The following is a 22,234-nucleotide window of genomic DNA, read 5'->3' as shown; positions in this document are numbered from 1 at the left end:
GAAATGTGGAATTATAGTCTCACATCCTGCTGGATTGTCCAGAGTTAAGCCATATCAGGCATTGATACTTCGGGAAACATAGAATACTTCTGTATTCACTTACATTTTGCAGCAAAAAGAATGGGCCGCCAACAATTGTTATAGTTCACCAGGTAACATATAATTAAACCATTTAAATTTGCTGTATTTTGTTTGAGAGTCTTCAGAGGATATTCAGGAAATCAATCCTGGCAGCATCATGAAGCTGGTCACCCATCGTGGTCACCTGGAGATGATTTCTAGTCTATGGGGCACACAGTGGACCATTCTTGTCTAAATACTTCAGTAGTTGTCTACATCCTTAGGAAGAAAAATAATGTCTTTTTTTAAGTATTTTCTCTGGCTTCCCTAACAGTTGCCTCGCCTGTTTTTACACTGATAGCACGAGGGCATTTTTCATGGGTGTATCGATCACTTTTTTTCTTTGTAATTATTTTTATTCCTGATACATGTCCTGTTAACTTTCAAAGTTGCAGCAGTTTTAGATTTTGCAATCTTTATTAAGTCCTGTTATTTTTCACTTAACATCTTGAGATATCGGTTTTATTCCATCCCAAAATCCACTTACGTACCTCTCTACAGTTCATAGAAAACAATAGGCAGAAGGCTGTCTGGTTACACAATGATCACTATACAGAGATTTGAAGATGTTTTACAGTAGCTGTTTGGAGGGTGAGTGATATGACCTAGTGGAAAACGTAGAAGTAGTGAAAAAATCTTCATTTAAAACTGTTTTTTTTTTTTTTTTTTTTTTTTTTGCATACCGAGATGGTTCCGATTTTTTCAAATGCTAAAGGTATGCCCTTCTTAAAACTTTTTAAGTCACAAAGTTAAGTACACTAAACTTACTTCATTTTTTAAAGTGGCAGATATAGACATAAATGTGAAAATTCGGAAAATGTAGAAAATGGTATAAATTTTCAATGCTGCAAGATATAAATATCACTATACTAGTTCCGTAATGTCTAATAGGAGGCTTAAAAATTGCCAGCAGAGACAGAGAGAAGGATAATTGCTATTGAACCAATAGCAGAAGTCTCATTTCACACTTACCTTGAAGTTGAGCAGTCTGAAGCATTCTACTCCCGCCCAACTTCAAGACAAGCTTGGAATGAGACCTTTGCCATCGGTTGAATAGCAATGTACTTTTCTCCTCCTCTGCTAGCAATGTTTACGTCATCTGTCATACATTATGGAACGAAGTATAGATCTTGCAGTGTTATCCGAGGGTCATTGTTAATTATATTATACACAGAAAATATTTATATAATAAAAAAATTGCGTTTTCATCATATGGGGGACGGTTAAAAGTTTGTATGCTACTGTAGATGCAGGACAGTCATTTAACTTTTTTAAACTTTTCACACATGTGTATGCCTGATACACACATTGCATTCACGTCTAAAGACATATAAGCTAGAAATACAATACATGTGTATCTTTACATGAAACATGCATATCGTAACACACATGCATATCTTCATACACCATAGATATACATATATTCACCTACACACCCACATAGACCAAGTTATTTAAAAATGCATTATATTACAATAAACTATATCTATCTACAATAATCTTCGTAGAAAATGTATTCAGTTTATATCATTTGAATTCACATTTGTGAAAGGAATACTAAAATAAATATTAAATTATGCATAAGGGTGTGATTTTTTGGTATTAACGACATATGCGAAATGTGTTAGAAACTTAATTTTCTTCATGATAATGTAAATCCAAAATTAAGTGATATATGTCCACGAATTTTCGCGAAATTGATAGAAATCCGCGAAATTACTTAATAATCACGATATTTTCGACAAAAAAACATGTTCATGGAGAATTCGCATGAAAAATGACTCCCTCTTAAAAAAAAAAGGAACATGAAAATTTTCGCCGATATAAAATATACATGAACATTTCTACATATTTGATCATTCAGCATTACATGTGGACATCTGGCAATAATGTATGTATAGTTTTAGAGACTACTTCTGGGAGCAGTGCAAGCAGACAATGGTCATTTCTGTTTCTCGCTACAACTGCTTTTGTGTGATCAAGAAGGCATCACCCCCCTCACAGTCGAACTTGAATTATGAATTTAATTAATGGTGCAAATAATTTTCTGTTTGTTTCAAAGGGATTGTTTCAATAATAATTAAAAAAAATGTTGTTTTATTATTAAGTTTCTTTAGGGTGTGTAATATGCATGAAATTACTTAATTTGTTTTACGAAATAATGACTGAAATTAAACCATTTTAATCACCGAAATCAGAGTAAAATAATCATCATAAAATCACACCCCTAGTTATAGGCCTACATAGTTTTTTCAATTTGTCCGGGTTGATTTGGCTGAATGATAAATGGTAATGAACATTTAAACATTTAGCACTTTTTGGAGTAATTATGACTAAAATTAAACCACCACTCTAGCTGCAAACAGCAAACTTCAGTGATTAATATACATACTGTACATACATACAGAAGTGTTCTGCCGCAGGGCAGGTCTTTCACTGCAAATCCAGCATTCTCCAATCTTTCCTATTTTCCACCTTCCTCTTAGTCTCTGCATATGATCCATATATCTACCAGCCTCATGGTCTAGTGGTCAGAGCTTCTGGCTATAGTTCATGAGGTCCCGGGTTCGATTCCCAGTTAGAGCACGGGAATTTTTCCTTAAAGGGGATTATTCCTGTGTTCGTCCATGGTCTGGAATTTAGGTTAAGTTTAGATTTAAGGCCTCTCCTGGCACCACATTATCATAATCATCCTATCACATCATCGGGGTAACGTAACTCTGCCTTCCAGGCGCCCCAACCTCAGAAGTGGGTTACAACTAAGCCATGGCCAGGAGAGAAGACCAGAAATGTCGAAAAGACAACCTAGTGGCATTGGATAAAAAAAAAAAAAAACATTTGTGTAAAATTGCGTAAGAAATTTGAAACCAATTAACTAATAAGAGATAATTGAAGACTGAACATTCTAAATATACTAAGTGCCAATTTTTCAAATTTAATTTTATTCAATCTAAGGAAGAAACATCCATATGAGAATATCATACTAAATTGTCTAACTGTAAGTGACTCATTCGTGCACCAAAATACTGTGTTGTAGGTATCTCAACATGCATTTCACAGTGTTTTTTTCATCAATATCTCAGAAAGTTGTTTTTGGCACATAGCACATAATTGTAGAATGTTAGGTCCTCAATTATCAAAAGTTAGCAGTGATATAATTGAGAAGGGGTCACTGGAATTCATGCTGTATGCAAGAAAAGATTATGCATATCGGCCTACTTCTAAAATCCCATAAGTCCAATTTTTTTCCCAAATGTTGGAATCTATGTATATTTTCAAAATGCGTCTGATAATTACACCTCGTAAGTCTGCAAATATTTCTATATTTTATAAATAACAAATGCATAACAGATGCTAGCTGAAGTTCAAAAAGGATAAAACGTTATTTTGCTCCCTTGTACAATTTCCTGAAATGCATTTACGAGGTTTTAAAATTAAGCCAACAGTATACTGTATTTCATATATGATTTTTCTGTTTAGGAATTAAATGAAGCATGGATGCGGCTTAAGCAGCTTGCTTTAATGAGACAAGAAAAGTTATTTGGAGCTCATGAAATACAACGTTTCAATCGTGATGCTGATGAGACAGTTGCATGGATATCTGAGAAGGATGTTGTCTTATCTTCTGATGACTATGGTCGAGATCTGGCAAGTGTGCAAACCTTGCAGGTGAGTTTTACAATTCCATGTAATAATTATCATGCAGTGTGAAAAGTTCAGAGAGAACATTTATATAAGTTTGTTTCATTTTTGTATTTCAGCGTAAGCATGAAGGTGTGGAAAGAGATTTAGCTGCTTTGGAAGATAAAGTGACCACTTTGGGACAGGAAGCTGATAGATTATGTGGGATACATGCTGACCATGCAGACCAAATTCAGGCAAAACGAGCTGAGATTGTTGAATACTGGGAGAGCCTCACTACAAAGGCTAAGGTTATCTTCCTTTGCAAATATAATATTTATTCTAAACTTTCATTTTTTGTTTAAATCATAGTCAATAAAGAAATGGCATTGCTTTATTTTGCATTGTTTGTAAGAGATAAATATAACTATGAAGATTATTTATAGAAATCATTTCAAGATTTATATTTGTAGCAAGTAAGGAAGTTATAGAAGTGTGTGAGGAAAAAAATAACCAAGGAGGATTTGAGATTTGCTCTGAATAATTTGAAATGTTACCTTTTTTGAAGAAGTACAGGCTAATGCATTGTATCCCTAAAAGTGTAATATTATTTTTTCCTTCATGTGTCAGACTCTAGGGGCAATTAAGATTTCATCATATAAATATTATTTTTGCCTTCATGTGTCAGGCTTTAGGTTATTTTTTTATGGTGCTTTATCAACATCTTAGGTTATTTAGCTTCTGAATGAGATGAAGATGATAATGCCAGTGAAATGAGTCTGAGGTCCAGCACCGAAAGTTACTCAGCATTTGCTCATATTGGGTTGAGGGAAAACCCAACCAGGAACTTGACATAACTGCAAATCGAACCCGAATCACCTGGTTTCACTGCCAGACACTCTAACCTTTACTGCCAGGTGTGGACGTCAGGCTCTAGGACCAGTTAAGATTTCAGTTAATAATTTTCATTTCATCACTTAAGTTCTTCCATCATATCTGTAATTTGTACCACAGAATTCACGAATTACATTCATCTGACTTGTAAATTATTGTATTTGGGGAAGAACATGAAGATTGGAGTATATTTATCTCTTACATTCACTTATTCACTTATATTTTACAGCAAAAGAATGGGCCACCAACAGTTGTCATAGTTCACCAGGTAACATATAATTAAACCATTTAAATTTGCTGTATTTTGTTTGAGAGTCTGAAATATGTTACAATATCGAATGGAGGGTTGATTCTGTATATATCAGCAGTACCTCTCATTTCCCACAATATGTGTCGTAAAGCTAGATTTATATGGTGACATCTATTACAATATATGTCCGAATTCTAGTAAATAACAAACCCCCCTCTCCCAAGCAATACTCCTGTCTAAATAAAATGATCTGTCTTCCTCATTACTTTTGAAGATGACCGACAACTACATCAACAAATGATTGCCTCGGTTATTCTGTATCATGGGCAGCCAGAGTGATTGCAGTCCCATTGTCAACTGCTAAGAGAGGACTAAACTTTTTCTCGAGAATGTTGAAATTGCCAATCTTTCAATTCCACACATCTCTACAAATGAGAGGATGCCATGTTATTGAGAGAAGTTGAAAACCATCCCTTCAGAAATATCTCTTAACTCAAAATCACGTCCAACTTTACTTGTTCCCCACACTCCATGATGAGACTCTTAAAAAGTGTAGCATAAGGTGTCTCTGAGCTGTGAAGAAGGAACATTTGAAGATAGAGCATATTGTGGACCATCTAGCATATGCTACTTTCTGACAGGACTTCAATTGGAGAAATGCCATTTTCTCTGAGATAATAGTCTCGAGTAGCAACGTTGGTCCTGATCTAGTTTATTCTATGGATGGCCATCAACATGATGAATGCTGTGTAAGATTACTTAATAGGTTGGGTCATGTGAGCATGGCATGTTGAAGGTGGAAAACTTCTGGAATGCATTCATGATTAGTTAATGGCAGAAGTCTATAAATACATTTTGGTAAATGTAATGATCAATTCCTATATTACCGATTGTTCTGTATGGTTGTGAAATTTGGACTCTCAATTTGAGAGGAACAGAGGTTAAGGGTATTCGAGAATAAGGTGCTTAGAAAAATATTTGGGACTAAGAGGGATAAATTTACAGGAGAATGGAGAAAGTTATACAATGCAGAACTCCAGGCATTGTATTCTTCACCTAACCTAATTATTAGGAATATTAAATCCAGACATTTGAGATGGGGAGTGCATGTAGCACATATGGGTGAATCCAGAAATGCATATAGAGTGTTAGTTGGGAGACCTGAGGGAAAAGGACCTTTGGGGAGACTGAGACGTAGAACCGAGGATAAAATTAAAATGAATTTAAGGGAGATGGGATATGATGCTAGGGACTGGATGAATCTTGCTCAGGATAGGGACTGATGATGGGCGACAGTGAACCTGCAGGTTCTTTAAGTCATTTGTTAAGAAAGTAATGATCCCTTCCACCTGAGAACAATACCCAGAAGGAACATTTTTCTTCCAGTAGCATAACCATCCGGTACACACCACTAACCAGATTCAGAGATGGTTTATGAGGAAGCCTGATATCAACTTGTCGACTGGTCTTCAAATTCTCCTGATATGAATCGGATTGAAAATTTCTGGGCTAAAGTGAAAGAAATACTATGCTCTAAGGGTGTGGCCAAATGAGCTGTAAATGTCGCAGGTTTCCTGCGACAAATGTAGCTGCTGTAATTGTCGCAAGATGGGTGGCCACACGGCACAATTACTGCTCAGTTTCTGCATTAAATGTAGCTACGTGTGGCCACAAGACATGCCACACTAGCGACATTTGTAGCCTAGTTCTTTTGCAATTTTCAGCACTCAGCATTAGTCTTTAAAAGATCTTCTTCACCTCCTCTCTCCTTAACCCTACTTCCATTTTTATGGCATTTCATAGGACTGTACATTATTACGGTCACACACAATGGTAATGCGCATGAGAAGAAAATTTATAGCAGTGTCATAAAGGAAACTTTTATTCCTGTGTCGGTTTTTCAACAGGCAATATTGTTCTTCAGTAACAATCGAAAGTACTGTGTGGGTGAAGGGTTTGCTGAAAGACTGTAACCATATCTGTTATAATGATACTCATTTCATATTGGAGTGGTTAAATGGCAAGTAGTAGCTGATTTAAGTGAACACCCTATTTTAAGGTTTTGGTGGCCACTTCATTCATACACAACCCCCAAAATGTCTGGAGGGACCACACCTGCTGTTGGTCGACGGGTCCATTGGACCTAGCTGGGAGATCTTGTTGATCACCAGCTTTCCCTCCATAAGCCACTGGAGCACGATTTTAGTGCCATAGCAGGTCAGCACTAGGAACAGAAAAGTAGAAAGAGGAGGAAGGAAAGAGAAATGAACCCCTAAGGCCTCAAATGCTCTAATGCCGTCGGGGCCGAAGAAAGTAAGAGTTCAGTCAGAGGACTGGATAGGAAAGGGTAAAGAGGGAATTAGGCATTGAATGCAGTTATATTGTCAGACTCAAAAGTAGCTATTCTTCTATCAATAGTCTCTAAACACACACCTTCATCTCAAACAGCAGAAATAACTAAAATGCTCTCTCAATTAATATCACTCAATAAAAGAATTGTATTCCAATGGATAGCATCCAATTGTGGAATCCTGGGAAACGAGAATGTGGATGCTTTAGCAAACAAGGGCAGCATTCCTACTTACAGACCTGTTACTAAATCTACGTATTACTCTGTGAAAATATTTATTAAATCTACATACTTAGACTTCAACAAACAAAATTTGATAACACAATCTCAAGGGAAAAATGTAACTCTCTGCATCATAATCAACAGTTAATTCCCGATTTATTACGAAAATCATCTGTAGCTGCATTTAGATTGGCAACAGGCCATGATTGTTTGGCCAAACACCTGCATAGAATTGGAATATATCAGTCTCCTAACTGTCCATTGTGCAACTCAAACCAAAAAATGGATTCGGTACACCTCAAGATCTGTGCTTCAGTGACCGACCATGATATCTTTGAAAAGTATTGGAGTGCAAGAGGTCAAATGACTTTATTGTGAAACAACTGGCATTAGAAAACAACAACATATTCTATTATAAAGACCTAATTTCTCGTGGTTCTGTAGAAGGATCATGGGGGTTTACAACAGATTAGACATACTCCTCCCTTATCAATTCATGAATTTCTAAAGCATCTCAACATTAAGTAAGAAGGAGTTTTAAACATGACCCTTATTCCCTAAAACACAACTCAAAGAGGAAATGTGTTTGTAATGTATTTGAGAGATCTATCTTGTGAAAGATTTTTTTTTTTTCTTACCAAATGAAGTCGCTGTGAAGGGTTTACTGGAACGCTATTGTATAGATTTTATTATTGAAGGATACCTTTGGTCGAAAATGAAAGATAGAAAAAATGTGTGTTCTCAAAGAGCAATATTTTGGAAAGAGAACAAGTAAACACATCTGTTATAAAAGTTATCTTTTTCTTGGTTTTGCAGAATGCTTATTGGACATTGCTGCAATTTAAACTTGACCCTTATATTCCAAAATATAACTCAAAGTGGAAAAGTATTTATAACACAGTAATATTTATAAACAATACTGATTTGTGAGGTCTGTTCTGCAAAAGAATTGTACATTTTTTTTACCAAACGAAATCGCTGTGAAGGGTTTGCTAGAACGCTTTTGTATACATTTTTTTAAAGAATTCTTTAGGTCGAAATTGAAAGAAGAAAAATGTATGTACTTTTAAAGAAAGATATTTTGAAGAGAGTTAAAACATGGAGCAACTTAGCCCAGACTATACATAAGCAAAGCAATATTTATTGGCACCGTAGTAACAAATATGTCATATTTATTGGCATCATATTGTTATAAATCTGCCATGATGATAATTTCCCATCTAAAAGTCAATCTCTATCTCTACTTCACTCCCTCATAAACAGAAGTTGATTCTGTTGTTATGACTAGATATACTGTACATACTGAGAATTTCAACCATTAGAAAAACGGGGTTTCCTTCAAATTTGAGAATGCCTTTCTCCCATTGTACATTTTATCCAATAGAAAACAGAGTTTATGTTCTCTTAAACTTTATAGATCACATTTCTCAGAGTATTAAAATTCGGGGGAGGGGGAAACTGAAAGCTAATCTTAGGGTATGTTCCAGTCTCAGTGTCTCGTAAAATTTTTGACAAACAAAAGAATTTCTAACGCTATAAGATAAGTGGGGTGGTACAAATTGCTATATCTTATAGCTAATTCGAGAGACAAATTTCACTGCACTCATCAACATCGCTTGTTTTATTTTTGAATGCATTAGGCCAAAATAAAATGCCAAGGTGTTGTATGCCTGGCTGCAAATTCAATTAGACCCTTACCAGAAGGGAACTTACTGGTGATATTTAGTTTTCCTTCTGGTGAAGTAACAAAAAATAGGAGTAAGGTTAAAAAAAATAGTATTTAAAATTAGCTTACACACGTATCCATACACATTTGTAAATTGACATTACACTAAATTATTGTAATCCTCTACTGTAAAATGAATAACCTTGATTTGTTATTTCACTGTTTTTAAAATCTTAATCTGTGTGTCCTTTACAGAACATTTGATTTTCACTTTCTATCTCATTGCTAAAAAATTAAAGCATGACTATTCATTTTACGTGGTTGTTTGTACTTTTATTATTATTATTATTATTATTATTATTATTATTATTATTATTTTTTTTTTTTTTATTATTTTTTGCATGATATTTATTCTTCATTTATTGTCAGGAAATACAAGTCTTTTGACTTGTATATTCTTTGACTCTCTGAGTCTCCTTTTGGAATGACTAAAGCGGAAATAAATATATTAATATAAATTTGAAGTTTAAAAATATTAAGTTCATAATAAGGAATTCCTAGTAACTAACAGTAATGTTAATTCATTTAAGGAAAAAAATTAATTGGTCATGAATAGGCCTAACATGTCAGACGCTTGCCGCTAAGTTTTATTTTATTATTATTATTATTATTATTATTATTATTATTATTATTATTATTATTCGTTGTTTCTAAAATTCATTTTCCATAATAAAGGATTATTATTATGTGCAGGTATTCTACTGAGAGGGAATTTTTGTAGAACAACTTTACAGCATATTTAAATAACTTGAAAGTTTTTCGTTGACTAAAGAGACATACGAATATCACTTTATTAATGACTTTATTGCTGATCATTGCCTGATCATTATTATTATTATTATTGTTGTTGTTGTTGTTGTAAAATAAGAAACTTATATACAAAGTTTATACAGGTTTTCCTACATGTGATTTAAAAACTGCAAAATGCCAGATTGTGCCATGTTCGGGTGCAACAATTATATGAAGAAAACCAAAGGCAGAGAAGTCAAATACTTCCATTTTACAAGGAATGATGACCTGGCTACAATATGTAAATGAAATGACAAAACATACTAACACACTGCACATCGCAACGACATTTGTAACGACATGTGTAACCACCCAGTGACGCTATATTTGGCCATTCAGTAGCAATATTTGTCGCAGAAGAAATGGGCCTGGACCCATTTGAGTTGCGACATGACCTTGGAATGCACCTAGCAAGCTACATTTACAGATCTGTATGGCTGCTTGCACTTAACTTAATGCAGTCTATAAGTCCAGCTACATTTGTCGCAGGTTTTCTGCTACAAATGTAGCTCGTGTGGCCGTACCCTAAATTGACAGAACAACCACCCTTCAGACAAGTAACCAATTGTGGGACAGAGTGATGCGTGGGAGGAAGTTGCCACAGATGTAGACCTGTTCCATAATCTTGTGGACTCCATGCAACATAAAATGAGTGTAGTTGTTGACTCCGGTGGCTTATGAACGAGATAAATCAATTAAGAACTAAAATGAAAAATAATTTTACTCTCCCAGGAGATGAACTTACAACTTATGGAACAGAAAGCAGACATGTTACTCCTATGCCATACACACCTCGTAAAGTTGACTACATTTTAGATGGACGATGAACAGATGACGAAAAAGAGCATTAAAGTACATTTTCATTTATTTTGGATATTAAGGGATAAATAAAACATATCACTGAAACAGAAAATTACATAATCTTCGCATATGATATATGTAATAAAAGTTATGAATATAATACATTTAGAAATTACTGTAACGAAAAATAGGTTTTTCTTTAATAAGAATATGACTTCAGTTTTACAGTACATTATCTTTCATAAATTCATTAATTCTTTCAGTCCTCATGTAAACCAATACCATACAGTTAAAAAATAGCAATAACTGGTCCCTTTTCATATGCACACACACAAATTTTTCTATTCAATAGACCATGTCGCGTATTTTGTGGTTACAAAAGCCAGCTATAATGGCTGGAGGGATCATTGTGCTAACCACATGATACCTCCATTCTGGTTGGATGATTGTCCACCTCTGCTTCGGCATGTGGATGTGAAGTCAGCAGCTGGTTGGTTGATCTGAGCCCTTAAAGGGCTGTAGCACCACGAAAAAAAAATTGCGTATTTTGATTGGATCCTACTGACTTTGGCATGCTCTTAGATGCAACAAGGAAAATGGATCTACAAAACAAAACATTTGGGTATGTGACCATGTTATAATGGTTTCACGCGATTTATTTCATACATATCATCTTCTTTGTGACTGTAATATTTTGTTTGGGCGCATGTAATACTTAACGTACCATAACTAATGACTGAGTCTTAACATTACAAATAGATAACGTTCTGTTAAGCGTGAAAGGCTCGTGTTATTCTGGGCAGCCGAAAAGCTCCACCTTTCATGAACTAAATAGCTGGAAAAGGGGTATAGGGATTGTGCAAATGTTAAGTCATTCTGGAGCAATATATTGATAAGTGATTTGGCAAAAATATTGACTTTTAAAGTTTGAAACATAATCGAATTTAATGATATAAAATAGTGAACAGCAGTTAGTATAAATGATAATAGTCAAAAACAGTGATAATAATGAAAATTCCATTGTTAAATATTTCTAATCAAACACTTACTGTTTTACAGACATGATTCAGTTCATCATTGAATGTATTTTTGTTGTCCCTCCAGGAACGAAGGCAGAAATTGGATGAATCTTACTATCTACATCGTTTTCTAGCTGATTTCCGTGATCTGATATCATGGATTAATGACATGAAGGCAATAATTTCTGCTGATGAACTTGCGAAAGATGTGGCAGGAGCAGAAGCATTGTTAGAACGTCATCAGGAGCATAAGGTAATTAGTCCAAAAATTCTGGGTTGTAGTTCTACATAGATTTTTATTTAATTTAATATGATTGTCGTGTGTAAATGTGGTAAATTTACTAGAATTTGCTTTTTTACAAGTGAAATTTCGTATGAATTTGTGTGAAACTGTTTTAATCTCTAATTAAATTAAATAAAAAACACCAGAATTAGTTATAGAAGTGTTTTAAACAAATCGGTTTCACACTGGTTCTAGACATGAATAACTTAAGTAATTTGAGTAAGTTTTCAGCAAATAAGCCGATTGGTAAAACCTATTTCAGTGTGTGAAGAAAAGTTATCTGTAAATAAAATATGAAAGAAGTATATCCTTATTTTTTTTTTGAGGTAACTTAAATCCTCCCCTCCCCCTTAGATGTCCTTTTTATTTATTTATTTATTTATTTTTTAATTGTTTAAGAAGTGAACTATATAATATTCACTAATGTATATTCATCATCATCATCATCATCATCTGCTTTCACGGATTAGGTCTTCGCCTGTTCCAATCTCACATCTGTCCAGTCCAGCATTTTTTTGGTCTTCCTATTGTTCTTCTTCTTCCTCTAGGTCTATACGTCTTTGCCATCTTTGGTATTCTGTCTTCTGTCATTCTCCCTAGATGTTCCACCCAATTATATATGTGTTCTTCTATTTGCTGCAGAAGTGGTTGTACTTTTAGTTCCTCTCTAATCTTCTCATTTCTAATGTGTTCTTCTCATGTATAACCTTTCACAGCCCATAGGAAGCTCATTTAAGCCGCCTGAATTTTACTCTTTTCTTTTTCCTTCAGGACCCAGGCCTCACTTCCATACATCACAACTGGTAGTTCCATCGTTGTGTAAAATCTTAGCTGCGTGTCTTTTTTTACTTTATTCCTCAATGAACGTCTTATTGTTCCACAAATATGTTGAAATTTTTGTGTTTTCTTATTTATGTCTTGCTCTTTTTTGTAAGTTACATCGCAGCCTAAATATTGGAAGTGTGAAACCTGTACTATTACTTTGTCTTCTATTACTATTTTTGTTCTTACTGAGTTCCTTCCCTGGAACGCCCTTACTTTAGTTTTAGATTTTGATATCATATTGTAACTTTTAATTTAAAACTACAATGTGGTTTTTACTTCTATCTTTAATCACACCCGTCAACAATGGGTATTCCACTCAACACTGCAACACAGTAGTGGTTATTACACTCCATAGAACGAAGAACGACAATGACTATTCACGTTTATTATTGAGAAGAACAACAGTGTACTAATGTTCACAAAGCACCATTTACAAAACAAAACTGTCAGTTCTCAGTTCACAGTTCGTTCGCCTTGGCTAGTTCTTCTAGCTCACTCACTCAAGTGCACGGTATGTCGAACCCAAGACTTCCAGATAACAGTCCACTGCACTTCGAACCCAAGACTTCCAGAGTCAGTTCACTGCACTTCGAACCCAAGATTTCCGGACGCGTTGCCCTTGCCTGGACGCTGCCACAGTACTCACTTAAGTTCACTGTACTTCGAACCCAAGACTTCCACTGGATACGTCTAGCTTTCTCGCAGCTGACTGTCTAACTAGACTGGCTCAACTGAAACTGACTTGACCGACTTGAAGGCTGCCGTGCCCAGCGCCTGCCTAGCTCGCCCTCCTTCTGCCGGACACATGCTCGACTCCCGACGCGGCCAGGTCTTCCAACATGGAGCCACATTGCTTTCTCCTTAGGGCTGTACGAACCGGACAGTCCCTTGGTAAGCCTCTAGTCAGTCCAGATGCACCACCATCATCTTCCCTCGGGGTTGTCGCTGGATGCAGTACACCACGTCGTTGATCCGGGTTGCCACTCGGTTTGGTCTTTCCCAGGCATGCTGGAACTTCGGTGATTTTCCTTTTTGTCCTGGTAGGTCGATACAGCCACATCAGGTTGCCCTCCTGGAATCCTGCAGAGTTGGATAATCTGTCGTAACCCACTTTCATCCTGTCGCTGGCTATCTTGAGGTGCTCTCTAGCCAGTTGATGGACTCCATTCAACTTCTCGGTCAGTTCTGCCACATAGTCAGTCGCTGGCTGGTATGCCAAACGGCAGATCATAGTGCAGGTATAGCTCTCTTTCGAAGATCATGTTTGCCGGTATCATACCTGTTGTATCGTGGACCGAAGCTCTGTAGGCCAAGAGGTACAGTGGGACTCTGGCATCCCAGTCTCGCTGATGGTTGGACGCTACCTTGTGCAGGTGCTCTTCCATGGTTTTGATGTAGCATTCCACCATGCCTTCGGACTGTGCGTGGAGGGGAGTTGTCCTGGTTTTATGCACCTCCAGACGCTCGAACAATTCTCTCATCAGGTTGGATTCGAAGTTCACTATGCAGTACCTGGGGCACACCGAATCGGCAGATGAAGTTGTCAAGCAGTGCGTCTGCCACTGTCGAATAGGGTTGCCATGTTCAACTATCGCCAAACCCAGAGATTTATGATGTTTATATTATTCATCATCCTTTCATGTATTGGGCCTAGTGGCCCGTTACGGTCTCTTGCCAACGCTTGAATGGTCTGCCCAAGGATCTCTTGCCCACAGGATGGTAATTTAAAATTTGGCGTGGAATTCTAGAACGAGGCATTCTGATGACATGTAATCTCCAGTTTTGTCTCTATTTCTGTAGGTATTCCGTAATCGGTTCAATCTGCAGTTCTTTCATAATGTCAAAATTATTAATGTGATCCATTCTCGTGTATCCCTCTGTACAACGCATAAATCTCATTTTTGCCGCCGTTAATCTTTGTGAATCAATATTACAAATTGTCCAAGCTTCACTACCAAAACAGAATATAGGTCTGGCCAATGTTTTATAAATTCTGGTGCGCATGTGTTTTTGTACTAAGGTTGGTTTGAATATCTGATTAATTATCCCCATTGCTCTGTTGAATTTAATAATTTTCTCATTCAAATCCTTTTCTTCTTCATATGAAATTTGGTAACCGAGATAACTAAAATTTTTGACTTGTTCGATGATCTTATTAGTGATGCATATTTTGCTACAGACTGGTTCCTTTCCTAAAAAAGCCATCACTTTAGATTTGTCAGTTGAAATTTCCATATTGGAACTTTCTGCCATTTGATTCAAGTTGTAAACCAAACGTTGTAAATTATCTCTGAAGTTGCCATAAACACAATATCATCAGCAAATAATAAAGTATCTATTTGGGACAAACAACTTATTGGTATACTTCCATGAGTCCACATCTGTGGAGTAACGGTCAGCGCGTCTGGCCGCAAAACCAGGTGGCCCGGGTTCGATTCCTGGTTGGGGCAAGTTACCTGGTTGAGGTTTTTTCCGGGGTTTTCCCTCAACCCAGCATGAGCAAATGCTGGGTAACTTTCGGTGTTGGACCCCGGACTCATTTCACCGGCATTATCACCTTCATCTCATTCAGACGCTAAATAACCTAAGATGTTGATAAAGCGTCATAAAATAACCTACTAAAAAAATAATCCATGTGGTTTCAATCTCCATTCCTTAATAATGTGATTCATGTATATTATAAATAATAGAGGAGATAAACTGCAATCCTGTCTCACTCCTTGATTTATTCATTTCCATTCTGAATATTTTTCAGTCCTAACCTGAATATGATTATTATTATAAGTATTGTAAATAGCTGTTATTGATTTGGAATACCATCATGTGCTAAAATATTCAATAATTTGTTTCTATCTACTCTGTCAAAGGCTTTCTTCATATCAATAAATGCCAGGTAGGTTTCAGTATTAAATTCTCTATGTTTTTCGATCAAAAGCTTCAGTGTAAAATATCCGTCTGCGCATGATCTACCTTTTTGGAATCCATTTTGTGCTTCATCCAGTGTAGTGTCATAAAATTGGTTCAATTTAATTTTAGTAATTTGGTATAAATTTTGCAGCTAGAATTGAGAAGGCTTATTCCTCTAAAAGTTATCATAGTTGCTTATAACACCTTTTTTGTGTACCGGAATTACTATTGCTCTTTGCCAACTTTCTGGTGGAGGATTCTCATCATTAAATATTCTGTTCAAGAAAAATAAAAATCTATTATTAAAAGCATCTCCTGCATACTTGAATAATTCCAAATTGATACATCTTCCCCAGGTGCCTTATTATTTTTACATTGTGATAGCACTATTTGTAGTTCATTCAAAGTAAAATTTTCCATGTCGTCATTATAAGAATTTGGAGAGCATAAAATTACATTCTTTTGCTGCCATAAATCTTGAAAATAATGAGCCCATTCCTCCAAATGGATTGTATTAATTTTAACTCTTTCTTGTACATCTCCATTCAGTTGTTTCAAAATTTTAAATGTTTTTGGGTTTGGTCTAGTAATATGTTTCCAACTAAACAACAAAGTCATTCCAACATTTTCTATGATTTTTTCCTAACTTCCCTTTTTGCTAATGCTCTTTTCTTCTTATATTCCATTTCATCAACAAGTGTACCTGTTGATAGAAATTTTTTAAATGCTTCCCTCTTATCAGTAATAATTTTGGCTACATTATCGTCCCATTTCCTTAAACCACGTTTTCTGTTCCATTTCTTTTTAGTTCCTAGACTTTCCTTTGCCGCTGTAGTTATAATATACTTCAAATTACTCCATTCTTCCTCAATATTACTTCCTATTTCTATATTTAGTAAATTAACTATTCTCTTCTCATAGAGCCACCAAATACTTGGGTCATTAAGTAGTGAAACCTTAAAACAACATGTAGGTTGTTTAATAATTTGTTTATTATTATACCACCTTGGAGGAAATCGCGCTGGTGCAACTAACAAATAGTGATCAGATTCAATTTCGAAGCTGCGAAAAACGCTTGTGTCCAATATAATTTCAGCCATTCTTTTGTTGGCGATTACCTAATCAATTATTGACTTTTGACCTTTGGCCTCCCACATAAATTTGTGACTGTGGATGTTTAGAGTGAGTATTCATAATTTTCAATTGATTATACATTACAAAATCAATCTCTCTCCATTCCTATTCTTTACATGTTCGCTATTTGTTCCTATATATGGCCCTATTTTAGTGTTACCTATGCTTGCATTTAGTTCCCCCATCAACAAGAGGAAATCTGATTTAGGGACTTTGTCCATTATATGCTGTAATTTCACATAAAATTTTGTATTTTCTTCTTCATTATTATTATTATTATTATTATTATTATTATTATTATTATTGTACCCATTATAATTATTGTTATATTTCATTTTGTATTGCAAGTTAAGTTTAAAGGATCAGTTAAAAATTCAACAATGCCAGATTTGACTTCATGGATAAATTAATATATTTGAAATCGTGAAAAAAAAAAATAATAAGTAAGTTTTGAACAAGTTCGTTAATTTTAATGCCAGATTTACAGACTTTAGGAATTTACTTTTTCATCAAATTAAATCCAATCATGGTGAAATTTTTACGCATGACACAGAAAAACATGCTGTCTTAAATGCATATTAGTTAATTTTTTCAGAGCCTCACATAAAAAAGTTGTAAAATTGTTAAAAATTCAGCAATAATTAAATATGTGCTGTATTAAGAATAGATGTAGCTCCACCTTAAAATTTGTATTTCTTGGAGCTCCTTGCAGATTCTAGAAGTCTCTTGTTTTCCAAGACTATTTAGAAGAATTCCTGACAGCTTACACTCAAGTTCATTTTTCCGCTTTCACTAGTTCTGTTGACATTCTATTCCTGTCACCTGTCCACAAACCATTCATGACACTAAACACTCTTTCCATATGCGCATTACTTACTGGAATTACTGGCACATGTTGCATTATTATTAACATATTAGGAGCCTTAACTTTTTCGAAAAAAAGATACCCAAAGTTTATTATCTTTGTCTTGCATCAGTGTTATCACTTCCTTTAAAATTGACCATTGATTGTTGAGTTCATTTCCATCGAACTCGAAAGTAATTTGCAATTTCTTTGCTACGTGCACTAAGTCATTAAATGAGAACAGTGATGGGCTAGATAGATCAAGAACAGGTATAACTGAAAGTATATTATTGTCACTAAAATCGTACCACTTGGTTAGATACTGCAACAGTCCGTCATACACAGTGGTGAACTCTTTCATTACAGTTTGTTTTTCGGCCTCTGTGAGATTTTCAAGCAACATACTCTCTTCAGAACCGAAAAATGAGTCTTTACTCTCAACATGATTTTATGCATCTCGGTTGAAAGCGTATTTACACATTCTGATATTTTAATCGCCTTACAGAAAATTGGAAGTGTACAATTAACAAAATACAGAAAACATTCCGCCACTGACCTTGAATGTTCATTTACTTCATCTTCTTGGAAACATACAAATTTCCAAATTAAAGGATGAGTTTCTTCTTCACCTTTTGCCAAATAATACATTTTCAAAGCGTGCCACATTTTAATAAGACGTTCAACAGCTAATTGAAGGGACAACCATCGACCTGGAATATGATGCAAAATCTGAAAATAGTCCTTGAGCAAATTCACAGAACGATCTAAGTTACTCGACATTCTTACATTGCAACGAGAAGTCGGAATATATTTTCATGCCTCAACATCATACTTCAGGAATTTAAAACCAAATTTGGCACAATTATGCAGTATGTGGCAACAACAGTTACAATTAGCTTTTATTATATTATGATTTTTGTCTTTCATTTTTCTGAACACTGAATTGTATGCCTATTTACCATAGTTAACAGATGCGTTGTCAACCGAATAAGCTACAGTGTTACTTAAACTAAGTTCATTTTTTGCAACAATTGGTATAATTTTATTTGAAGTTTCTTAAGCACTCTCATTACTGTCTTCATAAAAGTCTAGAATATCGTTACGTTTTCCATTTTGTTTACAGAAAAATGTGCCACCACTAATGGGAAATGCTTCTTGTTACCTTTATTTGGCGCATCTGAACCCATTGAGGATGGAATATTTTTTAAGTCCAAAAGCCTTTCCTGTGAGAATGGTAGAAGAAAGCTTGTAACTAGGACTTCACTTTAGGTTTGCAACTTATTTTTTTCACTATTGAAGAGTCAATGAAAACAAGAGTAAAGTGTATTCCCACAATCTTGTGAATTGTAGGAGTGGTGATGTTTTACACCGTGAAACATCAAAGCCATCTCTGTTGCTGTAACTTTATCATGTTCAAATGAATATCATGGGGGCATAAATTTCATAATAGAGTTATTCCTACTTTGTACTCTGTAATGTTCTTTGTGCCACTCTGATTCCAAATGCTTATTAACAGCTTTAATGCCATCAAATTTTACTGTAAATGAAATATTGCACACTTTATACCTGCAAGAAAGTTCACCTTCTCCTTTTTCTAGCCAGTCCTTGTACTTATCATTTGTCAACCATTCATCACGAAAAAAGCTAAAGTATCGTTTTACCGGATTCATATTGAACACAATACTAAAAAAAAAAAAAAAACTCGCACAAATTCCCGCATTTCGCGTAACAGACTGCACTGCACTTTTCACCTTTATAGGTGCAAGAACTGATTTGTGAAGGAAGGATCAAGGAAGTGAATATTGAGTTTTAAATTTGAAATTGTTCCGTTTTATGCATTCAGGTTTTGTTAAAATACTGCTATAAAACTTTATTAATGAAAAATTTAATTGAAAGTGGTGGATTGAAGTCATATTTCTGAAATATAGTATCATCATATCAAAATTATCTGTTTTAATTTTCTATTTACGTAATCTTTCATTGTTGGTGATTGTTGGCGTGTCTGACTGTTCAAATGAGAAGTGCACTAAAACTGCAACACTTCACAGGACGCTCCCTTTACAGTTATATGCTTGCGTCATTGTAAGCCTGACACAGTTACTCACTTTTAAAGTTATTGGTGGACAGTGAATTTCCACTACAACATTGCTAATTAATCACAAACATTAAGGACGCAATTTCTCTGGGCGAAGGTTTCCTGTCGGCCAGAGATGGATTCATAAAACTGGGCACTCCGGGCAGGGCCCGGAGATCTGGCAACCCTGCCGTCGAAGCCTCTTGGTTAGGAATCGCGTACACCTCTGGCCATTTTGTGAAGTAATCCATGACTACTAGCAGGTAGCGGTTCCCTTGATCCGTGGCCGGGAATGGTCAAGCAACGTCGATGGCGATTCTCTCAAAAGGAGCTCCCACGTTGTACTGCTGCATGGCTCCCCTGCTGCGTGTCCTTGGTTCGCGACTAGCTGCACATGTGTCGCACCATTATTCCATGTCGGTTCTCTGATGCAGCCAGTAGAACCTCTGTCTTAACTTGTCCATGTTCGCCACAGGACCATGAGGTGGGCACTCCTCGTCTCCGTCGCTTGGGTGACTTCAGTGGGCATTCCTCGATGTCGGCCGCTGCGACGCTCCTAATCTGGTGCGATTGCCAAGATGTTAACCGTCAACTTGGCCACCTCCATCCTGAGGGCAGCCGCCAGAGCTTTGTGTTGATGGCGTGATGCTGTGCCAAGAGTAGTTTTGTCATATCTCGGGGTCGCAGACTCCAGCAACGAAGTCAGGAGGTAGGCCCCTGAGGGTCTTATGGGCCAGTTGTTCCATCGCTATCGCAAATTCTTGTAGGGACTCGCCCGACTGTTCGACCCTCATTTTCAGTTGGGTCTTAAATGCTGCTGCAAGTTGATGGCCAACATAACGTCCCTCCAAGGCCTCCATTATCTCAGCAGCTGTCCCCTTTTCTGGGACACTGTGAAGAATCTCCGACACCTGTCCCTGAAGCGCAGCCAGCAGCTGAGCAGTTTTCTCTGACGGCGTCCACCCATTATGCTCTGCGATAGTCTCGAACTGGCGTCGGAATATTTCCCAGGAAGTCGTTGTTCTTGACGTTCGAATATCTGGCTGGAGGCGTCGATTCCATAGAGCCACTATATGGGGTCCTTAATTCTGTTGCCGCTTCTTCCATGGCCCGTTGAACCTCTTCAGCAACTATCCGTTTATGTTCTCTAGCCTGACGATCCACTAACGCGAGTATGTGCTTGTTTTCTTCAGCATGTTGATCCAGCAACTCACTCCTCTGTTCTTGACGATGGTCGAGAGCGCGAATTTTGCTGTCGAAATGGCCTACGTCCTGTATCAGTTCGGCCACTGCTGTATTTACAGTTGCGAAATTCTCGTTTAGTTTGTCAAAATAGGCTATAAGTTCATCTTTTACAATGGTAACAATTCCATCCACGTGCGTCGAAACGCTGCCAATTTGTGTAGTGACATCATTTTTTACTTCGTTTATGTTGCCTTTCACTCCGCTTATGTCATCTTTCATCTCACTAATGTGCTTGTTGATTTCACTAATATCGTATTTCATGTCTGCCTTTACCTCACTAAGGTCATTTTTCATGTCTGCTTTTACTTCACTAATGTCTTTTTTCAGTTCCGCAATGGCTTGCAGGATCTGCTGTAGGTTCTCCATTATGTAAACAATGTCCCGTTTCTGACACCAAATGTAACTTTTCATTTAAAACAACAATGTGGTTTTTACTTCTATCTTTAATCACACCAGTCAACAATGGGTATTCCACTCAACACTGCAACACAGTAGTGGTTATTGCACTCCACAGAACGACAATGTCTATTCACGTTTATTATTGAGAAGAACAACAGTGTACTCCTAATTTCCACTAATGTTCACAAAGCACTATTTACAAAGCAAAACTGTCAGTTCTCAGTTCACAGTTCGTTCGCGTTAGTTAGTTATTCTAGCTCACTCACTCAAGTTCATGATACGTCGAACCCAAGACTTCCAGAGTCAGTTCACTGCACTTCGAACCCAAGACTTCTGGACGCGTTGCCCTCGCCTGGACACTGCCACAGTACTCACTTAAGTTCACTGTACTTCGAACCCAAGACTTCCAGACGCGTTGCCCTTGCCTGGACACTGCCACAGTACTCACTTAAGTTCACTGTACTTCGAACCCAAGACTTCCACTGGATACGTCTAGCTTTCTCGCAGCTGTCTAACTAGACTGGCTCAACTGAAACTGACTTGACTGACTCAAAGCTTTTATTTGTTAGATTACACTTTCCCCAATGTACTACTTCGCGTAGCTTCTACAGCAATCGGCTCGCGTGGCTCTGCGAAACTTCCAGATTCCACCCCATCCCCCTCTGCTTCGCCCCACACCGCAGTTTCCCTTGCACTAGATATATGCGCAACTACCTTCGTCATGCCCAGTG

General features: G+C 36.5%; 1 protein-coding gene across 7 annotated transcripts in view; it reads left to right on the top strand.

The window, feature by feature from the left end:
• The window catches only part of alpha-Spec (alpha spectrin), a 333,133-nt gene that overhangs the window by 80,174 nt on the left and 230,725 nt on the right, over positions 1-22,234 (top strand). For all 7 annotated transcript variants that reach the window (XM_069839770.1, XM_069839771.1, XM_069839768.1 and 4 more), the window contains exons 6-8: positions 3,601-3,789; positions 3,882-4,052; positions 11,878-12,045. In XM_069839770.1, coding sequence (XP_069695871.1) covers positions 3,601-3,789; positions 3,882-4,052; positions 11,878-12,045 — 528 coding nt within the window. The remainder of the gene's footprint in view (positions 1-3,600; positions 3,790-3,881; positions 4,053-11,877; positions 12,046-22,234) is intronic.

The sequence above is a fragment of the Periplaneta americana genome, chromosome 11 (assembly GCF_040183065.1).
Source record: "Periplaneta americana isolate PAMFEO1 chromosome 11, P.americana_PAMFEO1_priV1, whole genome shotgun sequence".
Taxonomy (NCBI): Eukaryota; Metazoa; Arthropoda; class Insecta; order Blattodea; family Blattidae; genus Periplaneta; species Periplaneta americana.
This window is presented reverse-complemented; position numbering and strand designations above follow the sequence as displayed.